The sequence below is a fragment of the Prosopis cineraria genome, unplaced genomic scaffold (genome assembly GCF_029017545.1).
Source record: "Prosopis cineraria cultivar Desert tree isolate PC_DT_omini unplaced genomic scaffold, ASM2901754v1 PC5, whole genome shotgun sequence".
Taxonomy (NCBI): Eukaryota; Viridiplantae; Streptophyta; class Magnoliopsida; order Fabales; family Fabaceae; genus Prosopis; species Prosopis cineraria.
The window spans coordinates 8,621,872-8,633,590 of NW_026555336.1; the positions used below are offsets into that span (position 1 = coordinate 8,621,872).

The 11,719-nt window shown below is 35.8% G+C and overlaps 1 protein-coding gene across 3 annotated transcripts; it reads left to right on the plus strand.

The window, feature by feature from the left end:
• Positions 1-2,631: 2,631 nt before the first annotated feature.
• On the plus strand, positions 2,632-7,383 carry LOC129311344 (flavonoid 3'-monooxygenase CYP75B137-like). Of its 3 annotated transcripts, none has more exons than XM_054953587.1 (5): positions 2,632-3,750; positions 3,934-4,065; positions 5,366-5,441; positions 6,064-6,135; positions 7,113-7,383. In XM_054953587.1, the coding sequence occupies exons 1-4, from the start codon at positions 2,746-2,748 to the stop codon at positions 6,096-6,098; spliced, it is 1,248 nt and encodes a 415-aa protein (XP_054809562.1). In that variant the 5' UTR covers positions 2,632-2,745; the 3' UTR covers positions 6,099-6,135; positions 7,113-7,383. The 3 variants fall into 3 exon arrangements, with proteins under 3 accessions (XP_054809562.1, XP_054809561.1, XP_054809560.1); XM_054953586.1 differs by having other exon boundaries at positions 5,366-5,431; XM_054953585.1 differs by lacking the exons at positions 5,366-5,441; positions 6,064-6,135; positions 7,113-7,383 and having other exon boundaries at positions 2,637-3,750; positions 3,934-4,653.
• The last annotated feature ends 4,336 nt before the right edge of the window (positions 7,384-11,719 follow it).

Consider the following 11,719-nt stretch of genomic DNA (forward strand, 5'->3'; position numbering starts at 1 on the left):
TTTGATGCATGTTCTTACCATTTTATTTCTATCATGGCTCCTATATTGGGAGCCTCACAAGTGAAGTGGCACTAATACGGAATTGAGCATATTGGATAGCTATTTTCTCCTATATTTGATAGTAAAAAACTGCCAAATAAGCTCTCTTCATTTATACACTTGACAGTTAAACAATCATCAAATATGTGGCCCTATTGTTAACCTCTAAAATTTCATGTCATTTCATCATCATTTTCTTTAGATTTTAATCCATTTTATCTCATTTGTATATATCTTTTATTGCCCAAATTAGAAAAATGTGTATTTTACTTTGGGTTTACATTCTTAGCTTTAATTTAATATTTTCAGCTTGATTTTGGTGTTATTTTAGTTTAAGATTTGATTAGATGCATTTTTGGAGCTTTGTTGATATTTTTGGAAGGTTTTTGGATGAAGAAATTAAGTGTAAAAAGGATAAATTTCATTAATTGTTAAAACAGTTCAAAAATGCCAAAGTCGTTAGAAAGTTGCAACCTTCATTCACAACTTTTGCCATTATCAGAAAAATGCTATGCTTCATTTATTAGAAATTGATTGGCTAGGATATATATATGTTGAAAGCTCAACCCAGAATATATTCTTCAAATTTTGAATAATATTTGGAGCTTTCTGTGCTAGGGTTTAGGCATTGGAAGAGTTGGGTCCAAGAGAATAGAGTTTTGAAGACATTTAAAGCTCATTTTCTTAGGTTTTTCTGTTCCTCTTCCCTTTTCTGTCTTATATTTTGATATAGGTCCAAATATTTTGTGTATTTATATCTTTTGAATGATTATGGATAGCTAAACACTTTATTCTAGGGTTATTTTGAACCCTTGTATGGATCAATATTATGTTCGTCCTCTTTTTTATGATTAATGATGTGTGTGTGTGTGTGTGTGTGTGTGTATTTATTTTACTCTTTCTTAATGCTTCTAAGTGATTGGTGTCCATTTAGATATTGGGTTCACTTAATTGATGCCTGAGAGGGTTAGGTTAAGTGTAGAACTTAGGTAAAATTGTGCAAGAACTTGATATTTGCATGTTGAATGGATGGTTTTGCTTGTAAGATGGAGATATATTTGCTAACCTTGTACAGCCACATTAGGGTTGGTGTTTAAAATTGAGTTTTATTAATTGTAACAAGAGATTGGGCAATTAATTTAACTAAACACTTGTTTATGACTTAAGAAAGCTTGTCCAAGTATTTTTAGAACCTTACGTTAGCACTTATTTTCATTAAAAGCATTTAGGAGAGGAGGTAATTTTGGTGTTATGAGATACAAGGGGGATCAATAATCCTAAATTCAAATTTGTGTTTGAAGTTTGTGAATCAATCTATTTTCTTTATTTTCTAGTTTTAATTTAGTTTCAAAATCATTTTGACCTAATTATGTTTGCCTCAATTTAATTGAACTCACTTAGTATTTTATTTGATCATCATTATTTTGAACAAATCCTTGAGAGAACGATACTTTATCTATCTTATATTATTTGCGACAACCCATACACTTACGGTGAGCAACACCTATACTTGATAGTTATTAGTAATCGTCAAGTATAATGTACTAAAAAAGAATCTAGTGCAAAGTTAGAAGGGCATATTTGATGGTTATTATGTATATAACCATCAAATATGCCCATATATATATATATATATATTTGATAGTTATTAAAATAACTGTCAAATATATTCTAGTATTTTTTTAATGTGGAAGCTACGTTTTAAGCAGTTCCCCTATAATAGAATTGACAATTTACAGCCAAAACAATCCTAGACAATCAAAACTTACTCAATCCCAGACAATCCAGCAAGCATTATTATCAACAACATTGTTTCAACATTAAAAGAAAACTCACTCTCTCTCTCTCACTGCAAAGAAACCAAAATTCAATCAAAATACTTATTCCTTTTGCTTAAAAAGTCACAAATCTGATTCCTAAATCACAATCCTATCCTAAAAAATGAAACAACAAAACAATCCCATCCTAAATCACATTCCTTTTGCTTCTAGATCAAATGTGCACTCATTGAGGATTAATGCATGAATTTTGCATGATCCATACTTGAAATATGTGTTGGCACCACTTTTCCATGATTTTATTGATGTGAGCATCCCTGAATTATTCATAATAAGTGTCATCATAATATTATAATTTAAATTATAACCATAACAAAATAAAAATAGAATAAAATAAAACAAAATGACGTGTAGATTTCTAATTAAAACTAATATAAATATGTATGGATTGTATTTCAAACACAATTACCTTTAATAAAACGATACCTATGAAAAATAAAAAAATTATAATAATTTATATTAATCTTACTTATTATGAAATTAAATTTTAAATCAAATTCTTACTTGTACGTTATTTTTAATGAAATAATATGACTATATAATTCTCCAAATTATGTTTTTTTTTTCTTTAAAAAATTGAATGCTCCCCAGAGAAACTTTTTTTTAGTTTCATTTGACATGATATTGATTGTGCAAGGAACGAGCGGTATGTGTGTGGTTGAGGTACAAACTGAACACAATCCTTTCTGGTCCAGAAACTGGTTTAGATAAAGACGAAGAATTTTATTTGCATCGTGCAAATGGAATCTCCCCAACAGAAATAAGACAAGCTACATTTGCACAAGTTGGTGTGGTATTACTAATCAATCACAACATTTTGCTTAAGAAATCTACTCACTATTCTTATAAAATTGATGCCTCTACCATTATGCTGCATCCCTCTTGCTTCAGAAATCTCAGTATCGATCCAATGATGTTGCCACTACCAACTTTCTTTCAGAACCTGACGGATTTCATAAACCAGTGGGATTCTCTCAGCCTTCTGTTTCTAGCTCTCTGGAGCATTTTCTCATTCACTTGGTACGTATTCATCTTCTTCACCAAACCCAATCCCAACCTACCACCGGGTCCACCAGGTCTTCCCTTGATCGGCAATCTTCTCTCTCTCGATCCCAATCTTCACTCTTACTTCGCCTCTCTCTCTCAAACCTATGGTCCAATCTTCTCACTCCGACTCGGTATCAAATACGGCGTCGTCATCACCTCCCCTTCAATGGCTCAACAAGTTCTCAAAGACCATGACGTCGTTTTCGCCAACCGTGACGTCCCTGTTGCCGGCAGGATCATTACCTATGGCGGAAGCGATGTAGTTTTTTCCTCTTACGGACCTGAGTGGCGAATGTTGAGAAAAGTGCTTGTGCAATGGATAATCAACAGCAACACCTTGAGTTCCGTCTTTACACTCTGTCGCAAGGAGTTCCAGAAAACTGTGGGTTATCTCTATAATCGGGTCGGGTTTCCGGTGGATATTGGAAAGCAAGTGTTTCTTACAGTGTTGAACATGACCACAAGGATGATTTGGGGTGGGACGACAACGGTGGAAGGGGATGAAAGGACTGTAATGGTGGGAGCAGAGTTCAGAGAAGTGATGACCCTTGTGATGGAGCTAATTGCAAAGCCTAACGTATCAGATTTTTTTCCTGGGTTGGCTTGGTTTGACTTGCAAGGTGTTGAGAAACGTGTGCGTCTGTTGGTTCGGGAGTTTGATCAGATTTTCGAAAAGATGATTAAGCAACGACAGAAGGTGAAGAAGGAGAATGGAAGCGAAGGATCAGAAGACAGTAATGATTTTTTCGGTTACTTGTTGAAATTGAAGGGCGAACCACATTCTAAGACGCCACTTACCATGAACAACTTTAAGTCGCTCCTCGTGGTATCTTTCTTTCTAGTTTCAACCTTAAATTTCTTTTAATTTATTTAAAGATTTATGTGTTCAAGTAATGTAGATTATATTTTTGAAAAAATTATTTTTGCACATCATTTTTAATGTTGATAAAATTTTTATCAATTCAATTTATTGATTTTTTATATTTATTAATTACTTCACTATGAACAGGATATGCTGATAGGTGGAATTGACACATCCTCTAACTCAATAGAGTTTGCAATGGCTCATATGATAAACGAACCAGAGGTGACGAAAAGAGTTCAAGAAGAATTGGATAGCGTAGTGGGAAAGAATGGCAAGGTAGAAGAGTCGCATATTCATAATCTACCATACTTACATGCTGTCATGAAAGAAACATTAAGGTTACACCCTATAGTTCCATTATTGGTTCCTCATTGTCCAAGTGAAGCCACCATTATAGGAGGCTACACAATCCCAAAAGGCTCTCGTGTTTTTGTGAATGTGTGGGCCTTACATAGAGATCCTTCATTTTGGGACAATCCTCTTCTCTTTGATCCGACTAGGTTCTTGGGTTCTCTTCAATATGACTACAAAGGAAGTGACTTCAGCTATTTACCATTTGGGTCAGGGCGAAGAATATGTGCAGGAATGGCCATGGCAGAAAGGACCTTTATGTATTGCGTTGCGACATTGATGCATTTATTTGACTGGAAACAACCACAAGGTCAAAAGTTGGATATATCAGAGAAGTTTGGTCTTACACTGAAAAAGAAAACACCTCTAGTTGTCATCCCCACGCCACGATTATCAAACCTAGCTCTTTATGAGTAGAATGAATGTATATTAAATAAAGGGGATTGAATGTGAGATCCCTAGCTTGTAATAGCCTTAAATAATCTATATATATATATATACTTATTGAATTAATTATATGAATATATTTTAGTTATGTTAGGGATAATTATAACAATAAGGAGTATTGGTAGAATGGAAGAATGTATGCCAAGCAACTGAAGGTTTCCGGTTCAAATCCCTGATGCAACAAAAAGGGAATTTTATTTTTTTTTCAGCTTCTTTGAAATTACAAAATTTCCCTTTTCAAAAAATGATAAAAGCTTCCTTCTCTTCCTCGGCCATTCCAGAAAAACAGAGAGAGAATGAGAGCCTGAGAATATGACCGACTTAACCTTCCTATACCTCTGACCTTTTCTTGTTTCAGAGATCACCGACTCATCTTCCTTGTTGTTCACGGTGGTGGCTGGTGCAGTCGAAGCTAAAGTTTCTCTGGTTTGTTTTTTTCTGTGTTCCCTGTCTTTATTATCGTTCTCTGTCTGTTTCTGGCTGTCTTCATTGAGTTCGGTCGCTGCTCGGTTTCTATCGTCAGTTGGGTTGCTGCCACTGTGAGACTTAGTTGTTGGAGCTGGATTCATGATTCTTTTCTTTCCCAGCTCAACTGTGAGCTTTATGCTCTGCTTTACCGTTACGTGTTCCCTGTTTCTGCATTTTTCTGTATGCTGTTCAGTCCGTGTGTTTTGAGCTGAAAAAATCACAAAGCATCAAAACTAGAGTAGAGCTATTATTGTAAGCTTGTATCGGTGCTGTGGAGTCAAGCTCCTTTCGTTGCTGTGCATCGTGACAGTGTTTGGATTATATCTCCCCTGTTCAACCGGCTGTTTCAATTTCTTCATCCTGGTTTTCTGTTGTGGTGAGTCAAGGTGAGAAGGCTTCACGTTTTACTCAATATATATGTGAACCGGTAACAAAAAAGAACTTGGCTTCCCTGTGACTGTTTATGGCTGTACGTGGCTGAGAAAAAAAAGAGAGAGAGAGAGGAGTATATATATCATGCATGCTTCTTGTTACTATTATGCCATGCTGTTATAGGAGGGAGAAGATTCAAATTTAAGTTGGAAGTTTGTTCAAAGACTTGCTATATATATGTGTGTGGGTCTGGGTCATAATTTTATGGGCTAAATGGATTTGAGTTGAATTGAATATGATTAAAGAAACTATTAAGGTAAGGGAGGAGGAGAGTGATTTGGATAATTAATTTAATTAAGTAGAATTTATGCACCTAAAGTAATTGGTGCAAAACCTATAAAAATAAATGTATATATATATGGGGAAGGTTGCAAGTATGAAGGATAAAGTTTGGTGGGAGAAGTATATAAGTATGCAAGCTATGGAATCATGAATGGATGGTTTAACTAAAACGAAATTGATGGGGACTAGTGATGTTAACGATAACACTTGGATCAACTCTAATTATAATGGTGATTGATTTGGAATTATGTTAAAAATTTCATTTTTATTATATATATATATATATTCTGATAGGGTGCGAGGAAGAACGAGATCCTGACCAGAATTAAAGGCAAGGAATATTTTAAGAATTTGAAACTTCAACAAGTAAGTGAATAGCATTCCATTTAATTTATTTTAATAGCCTTTTTCTGGAATATTTTATTCTTATGAATTATATTAGTTTTGAAAATTATGCAATGACAATGAAGGACAAATGAGTTATGATATGTGCACTTATTATTTTCAAAAGTGTATTTTCCGGATTGATGAAAGTATTTTTGTATGGTTGTTAAGCTTCGGAATGTATTGGCTATCCAATTACTGCAAGTTTGGTATATTAGCCATAAAAATATGACTTTTGCAAATTTTGAGAATTGAAACAGTTCATGCGAGTTTGGCATTGAGAATGGTAATTTTATTACAGCAACAATTATTCTTCTCGTATGTTTGAAACGTGATTTTTAAGAGGACTCAAATCAGAACACTGTTGTTAACGGCAGTTCCGTTAGCCCGTAGCGCGCTGTGGTTAAACACTAGCTAGTTTGTTTCGTGAGTTTTATTCTCACGTTTGGTATTCATGGGCTTCATACCCGCGTTTGATTCCGTGGCTTGAGCCGTGTTTGGTCACTTGCCCTTGTGGACTGTGTGTCCACGTTTGTTTCGTAGCTACCGCTGCGTTTGGTTATTTACCCTCGTGGATTGGTGTGTCCACGTTTGTTTTCGTGGCAGAAGCCGCGTGTGGTTATTTACCCTCATGAACTGAGTGTTCACGTTTGTAACTTGTTCTGTTGAGTTCTCAAAATTTTAAATGTGAATTAATATGTGTTTTCGAAATTATCCGGTTTTAACTAATAATTAGTATCATTTTGAGTTATATGAGAACAGATCATTTTCTTTAAGCATGATAATATAAATTATTCTCAATTTACTCTTATTTCATAAATATGGTTATGATTCATGTGTTTATAAATTTTGATAGCATTGTTTTTAACTAGCTGACACTATTATTGAAATTTATTGATTAAAAATTTTAAGAAATTTTATGGGAATGCTATTCACTGGAAAAATTATTTTGGTCTCAGATTTGTTAGCTGACGCTAATCCCACCAACGACCTCAGAAAGGGCAATTAGCTACAGTGGGTGTACCCTTTTTGATTGGTATTGTAATTTTAATGTAAATATATGATTGGTATGTCGTTTTGATTTGAAAGAAAAAGTAGATGCTCCACATAGATGGTGAATAAACCTTATTTTTGGTCTGTATATTGGTTGATGGCTGGGAGGAGCTATGCTCCTGAATTATACTGTTATTGTAAAAAAAATTTTGTTGTAGAATTTTTAGGAGATCCTAATTACAGGGGAGGTTTTGCCGAAATTTCTACAAAAATATTGACAGTTTCTTATGATAATGAATTTAAAAAAGCTGTTTAAATTCTCATATGGTTTAATTGAACTTTGCATTTCTTGAGGAATGAAATAAATATTCATTCTAAGGCTTACGGGAATGTGAAAGTAATTCACACCCGTGCCGGTCACCCTCTATTTTAGGGCGTGACAGTTTTGGTATCAGAGCCAAGGTTTTTACATATATAACTATCTGGAGCAAGAACTTGCCAGTGAGGTTTCAATTATCATTATGAACCCGGGTATAATTATAATTGAGACATCATTGGGAGTTCCATAGGAAGTTTTCGAACGATGTTTGTTTTTGTTATTGACTTTTTATTATATAAAGGAATTGTATTTTGAATTAAATATTTCTTTTATTTCTTTATATAGTGAAATATGCCACCCAGACGTCGAGTATCTACCAGGAGCTCCACTAGCAGTAGAGCCTCTGGCAGAATCTCTCTGACAGATGATATGCCCTTAAGAGGTAGAGGACGGCGTCAGAGTAGGATTAGGGCTAGGGGTGGTCGAACCCTTAGGCACCTACAAGATATTCCTTCTAGAAGTGAACAAGTAAGTCCTCAATCTGAGGAGTAGACCGTTCTTTCAACACATAATACAACAGAGGAGAATCCCACAGTTAAGTTATCAGAGTTTATGAAGTTAAATCCACCATCTTTTTCAGGAACCAATGCACGGGAGGACCCGATGGAGTTTCTTGAAGGAATAGAGAAGAGATGTAGGGCCTTAAGATGCCCTGATGTTTAGTATGTCGAGTTTGCAGTGTTTCAGCTTTAGGGAGTAGCAAGTACTTGGGCAAAAATAGTCCCAGGTTTGCATGCGACTAGAGTACCTTCTTTAACTTGGGAGGAATTCAAGATTACATTTCTGAATTGTTATTTGCCTCAGAGTACTAGAGACGCAAAAGTTGAAGAGTTTCTGACTTTAAAGTGTAGTAAAGGAATGTCTATAGCAGAATATGACCAGAAGTTTACTGAATTATCCTCTTTTTCTCCTCATATTATACCGACTGAAAAGGAACGAATTAGCAGGTTTGTACAAGGATTACCAGTCGACATACATGACAACATAGCACCTATGTTGAGTCGTGATATCACCTATGCTGAGATTGTTGATAGTGCATTGAGAATTGAGAATCGACATAAGGCAGAGGAAGCAATTTCTAAAAAACGTAAAAGGGAGCATGATGAGAAATTTCTCAGTTCTTCTTCCAAGAGTCATCAATTTTCAAGTCAATCTCACTTTCGTGCCTCACAATCTAAGCCTAGATCATTTGGTTCACCATCAGTAAGCACTCCCGTCGTGAGACCAAATTCTAGTAATGTGAGACCTCGAGCCCAGTTAGTGCCGAATCAATCGGGTTATGTTAGAGTCCCTTGTAATAGTTGTGGAAAATATCATTTGGGACCGTGCTATAGAGTGTCTGATGTATGTTTTGAGTGTGGACAGACGGGCTATTTGAGAAGAAATTGTCCATATCTACAGTCTGTGTCAAGCCACGGATCAATTCAACCTTCTCCTCACCCTACTTCCTCATCAATCCCACCTGCTAGAACTGCTTCTACTTCAGCTAACAGGGGTAAATTTGGAAGGGGAAATGGTCAGCGAGGACAATCTTCCTTAGGACAAAGGCAGGCGAGAGTTTATGCCATGACAAGATAGGATGCTAAAGCCTCAAATGTTGTTGTTACAGGTATTATAACTGTGTGTTCCAATCAAGCTTATGCATTATTTGATCCTGGATCAACTCATTCATATGTGTCTGCTTATTTTGCTAAGAGGTTGAGCAAAGAACCTACCGAACTTGATAATTCATTTGTAGTTGGTACCCCAGTAGGGGAATCTTTAATTGTTTCTCATGTGTATAAGTCTTGTGAAGTGTCTCTTGAGGGTAGAGAAACCCTTATTGATTTGATGATGCTTGATATGATTGATTTCGATGCCATCTTAGGCATGGACTGGTTAGCTTCTTGCTATGCTACCGTTGATTGTCACTTGAAAGTAGTGAAATTTGATATTCTAGGTGAAACTCCTTTTGTATTGCAAGGGAGTTTTATAGAAAGACCTACTAATCTTATTTCAGCTTTAAAAGCCCAACGATTACTACAGAAGGGTTGTCAAGGGTTTTTAGCGGTGATAAGGGACATTGATAAATCCACTGTTAGTTTGGATCAAATTCTTGTTGTTCGGGAATTTCCTGATGTTTTTCCAGAAGAGTTACCTAGATTGCCACCTGATCGAGAGATTGAATTTGCCATTGATTTAGTTCCGGACACTCAACCAATTTCTATTCCACCTTATAGAATGGCACCTTCTGAGCTGAGAGAACTAAAGATTCAATTGCAAGAACTGTTAGATAAGGGATTCATTCGACCTATTACATCCCCTTGGCGAGCACCAGTACTTTTCGTGAAGAAAAAAGATGGGTCATTAAGACTCTGTATTGATTATCGGCAGCTTAATAAGGTGACGGTGAAAAACAGGTACCTATTGGCTCGAATAGATGATCTTTTTGATCAGTTGCAAGGAGCTCAGTATTTTTCCAAAATAGATTTACGTTCAGGTTATCATCAATTAAAGATCAAGAAAGAGGATATACCTAAGACTGCATTTAGAACCCGATATGGTCATTATGAATTCCTAGTAATGTCATTTGGGTTAACTAATGCACCGGCAACTTTTATGGATCTAATGAATCGGGTGTTTAGACCGTTTCTTGATAAGTTTGTGATTGTTTTTATTGATGATATTCTGATATACTTAAAGAGCCTAGAGGAGCATGAACATCATTTACGGATGGTTTTACAGACAAAGAGGGAACAACAACTTTATGCCAAATTCTCTAAATGTGAATTTTGGCTCGATAAAGTTACCTTTTTAAGACATGTTGTTTCTAAAAATGGTATTCAAGTGGACCCAAGCAAAGTAGAAGCGGTGCAAAATTGGCCAAGACCAACAACTGTTACAGAAATTCGTAGTTTCTTAGGTCTTGCAGGATATTATCGTCGTTTTGTCAAGGATTTCTCTAAAATAGCTGCTCCACTGACAAGACTAACTCAAAAGAATGTGAAATTTGAATGGAGTGACAAGTGTGAAGACAGTTTTCAAAAGTTAAAGGAGTGTTTGACTTCGGCACCAGTTTTGAGTTTACCATCAGGCAATGGAGGGTATGCAGTTTATTGCGATGCTTCTCGTGTGGGTTTAGGCTGTGTTTTAATGCAGCATGGACAAGTTATTGCTTATGCCTCAAGGAAACTTAAGAAACACGAGTAGAACTACCCAACCCATGACCTAGAGATGGCAGCAGTTGTTTTTGCATTAAAAATTTGGCGTCACTATCTTTATGGTGAGACATGTAAAATCTATACTGATCATAAGAGTCTAAAGTACATTTTTGAACAAAAAGATCTTAATCTTAGACAAAGAAGGTGGATAGAGTTACTGAAGGATTATGACTGTACAATTCTTTACTATCCTGGCAAAGCAAATGTGGTGGCTGATGCCTTAAGTAGAAAATCGATGGGTAGCTTGGTGCATATGACTTTGACAAGGAGGCCTTTGGTGCAAGAAATTCATAAACTTGAGCAGAGTGGAGTCAAGTTTGAAATTATTGATAAGGGACCATTTCTGGCTTATGTACAAGTTCGTTCTTCTTTAATGGATCAAATTAAGAGCGCTCAATTCTCAAATCCAAAATTATGCAAGTTAAAAGAAGCAGTCATAGCTGGAAGTAACACTGAGTTTGAAATTGATCAAGAAGGAATATTAAAGTGCAAGGGTAGAATTTGTGTACCACAAGAGGAAAACTTGAAGCGATTTATTATGGAAGAGGCTCATCATTCTGCATATACCGTGCACCTAGGAGCAACTAAAATGTATCAAGATTTGAAACAACTGTATTGGTGGGATGGCATGAAAAAGGATGTGGCAGACTTTGTCTCACGCTGTTTGACATGCCAGCAAGTTAAGGCAGAACACCAAAAGCCAGCTGGGCTACACCAAAGGTTAGAAATACCAAAATGGAAGTGGGAAAATATTACAATGGACTTTGTCACCGGGTTACCTCGCACTGCTAAGGGGTATGATTCTATCTGGGTTATTATTGATAGACTGACGAAATCAGCTCATTTCGTTCCAGTAAAGACAACATATAATGTTGATAAATATGTTCAATTATATATTGATGAGATTGTGCGATTGCATGGAATTCCAATATCCATAATTTCTGATAGAGGTCCTCAATTTACTTCCCGATTTTGGAGATCTTTCCAAGAAGCT

Excerpts from the sequence above, each read along its gene's own strand:
- LOC129311344 (XM_054953585.1), top strand. The coding sequence starts at position 2,746 with ATGCTGCATCCCTCTTGCTTCAGAAATCTCAGTATCGATCCAATGATG. Across the intron at positions 3,751-3,933 it reads ACTTTAAGTCGCTCCTCGTG|GATATGCTGATAGGTGGAAT; the intron begins GTATCTTTCTTT and ends CACTATGAACAG.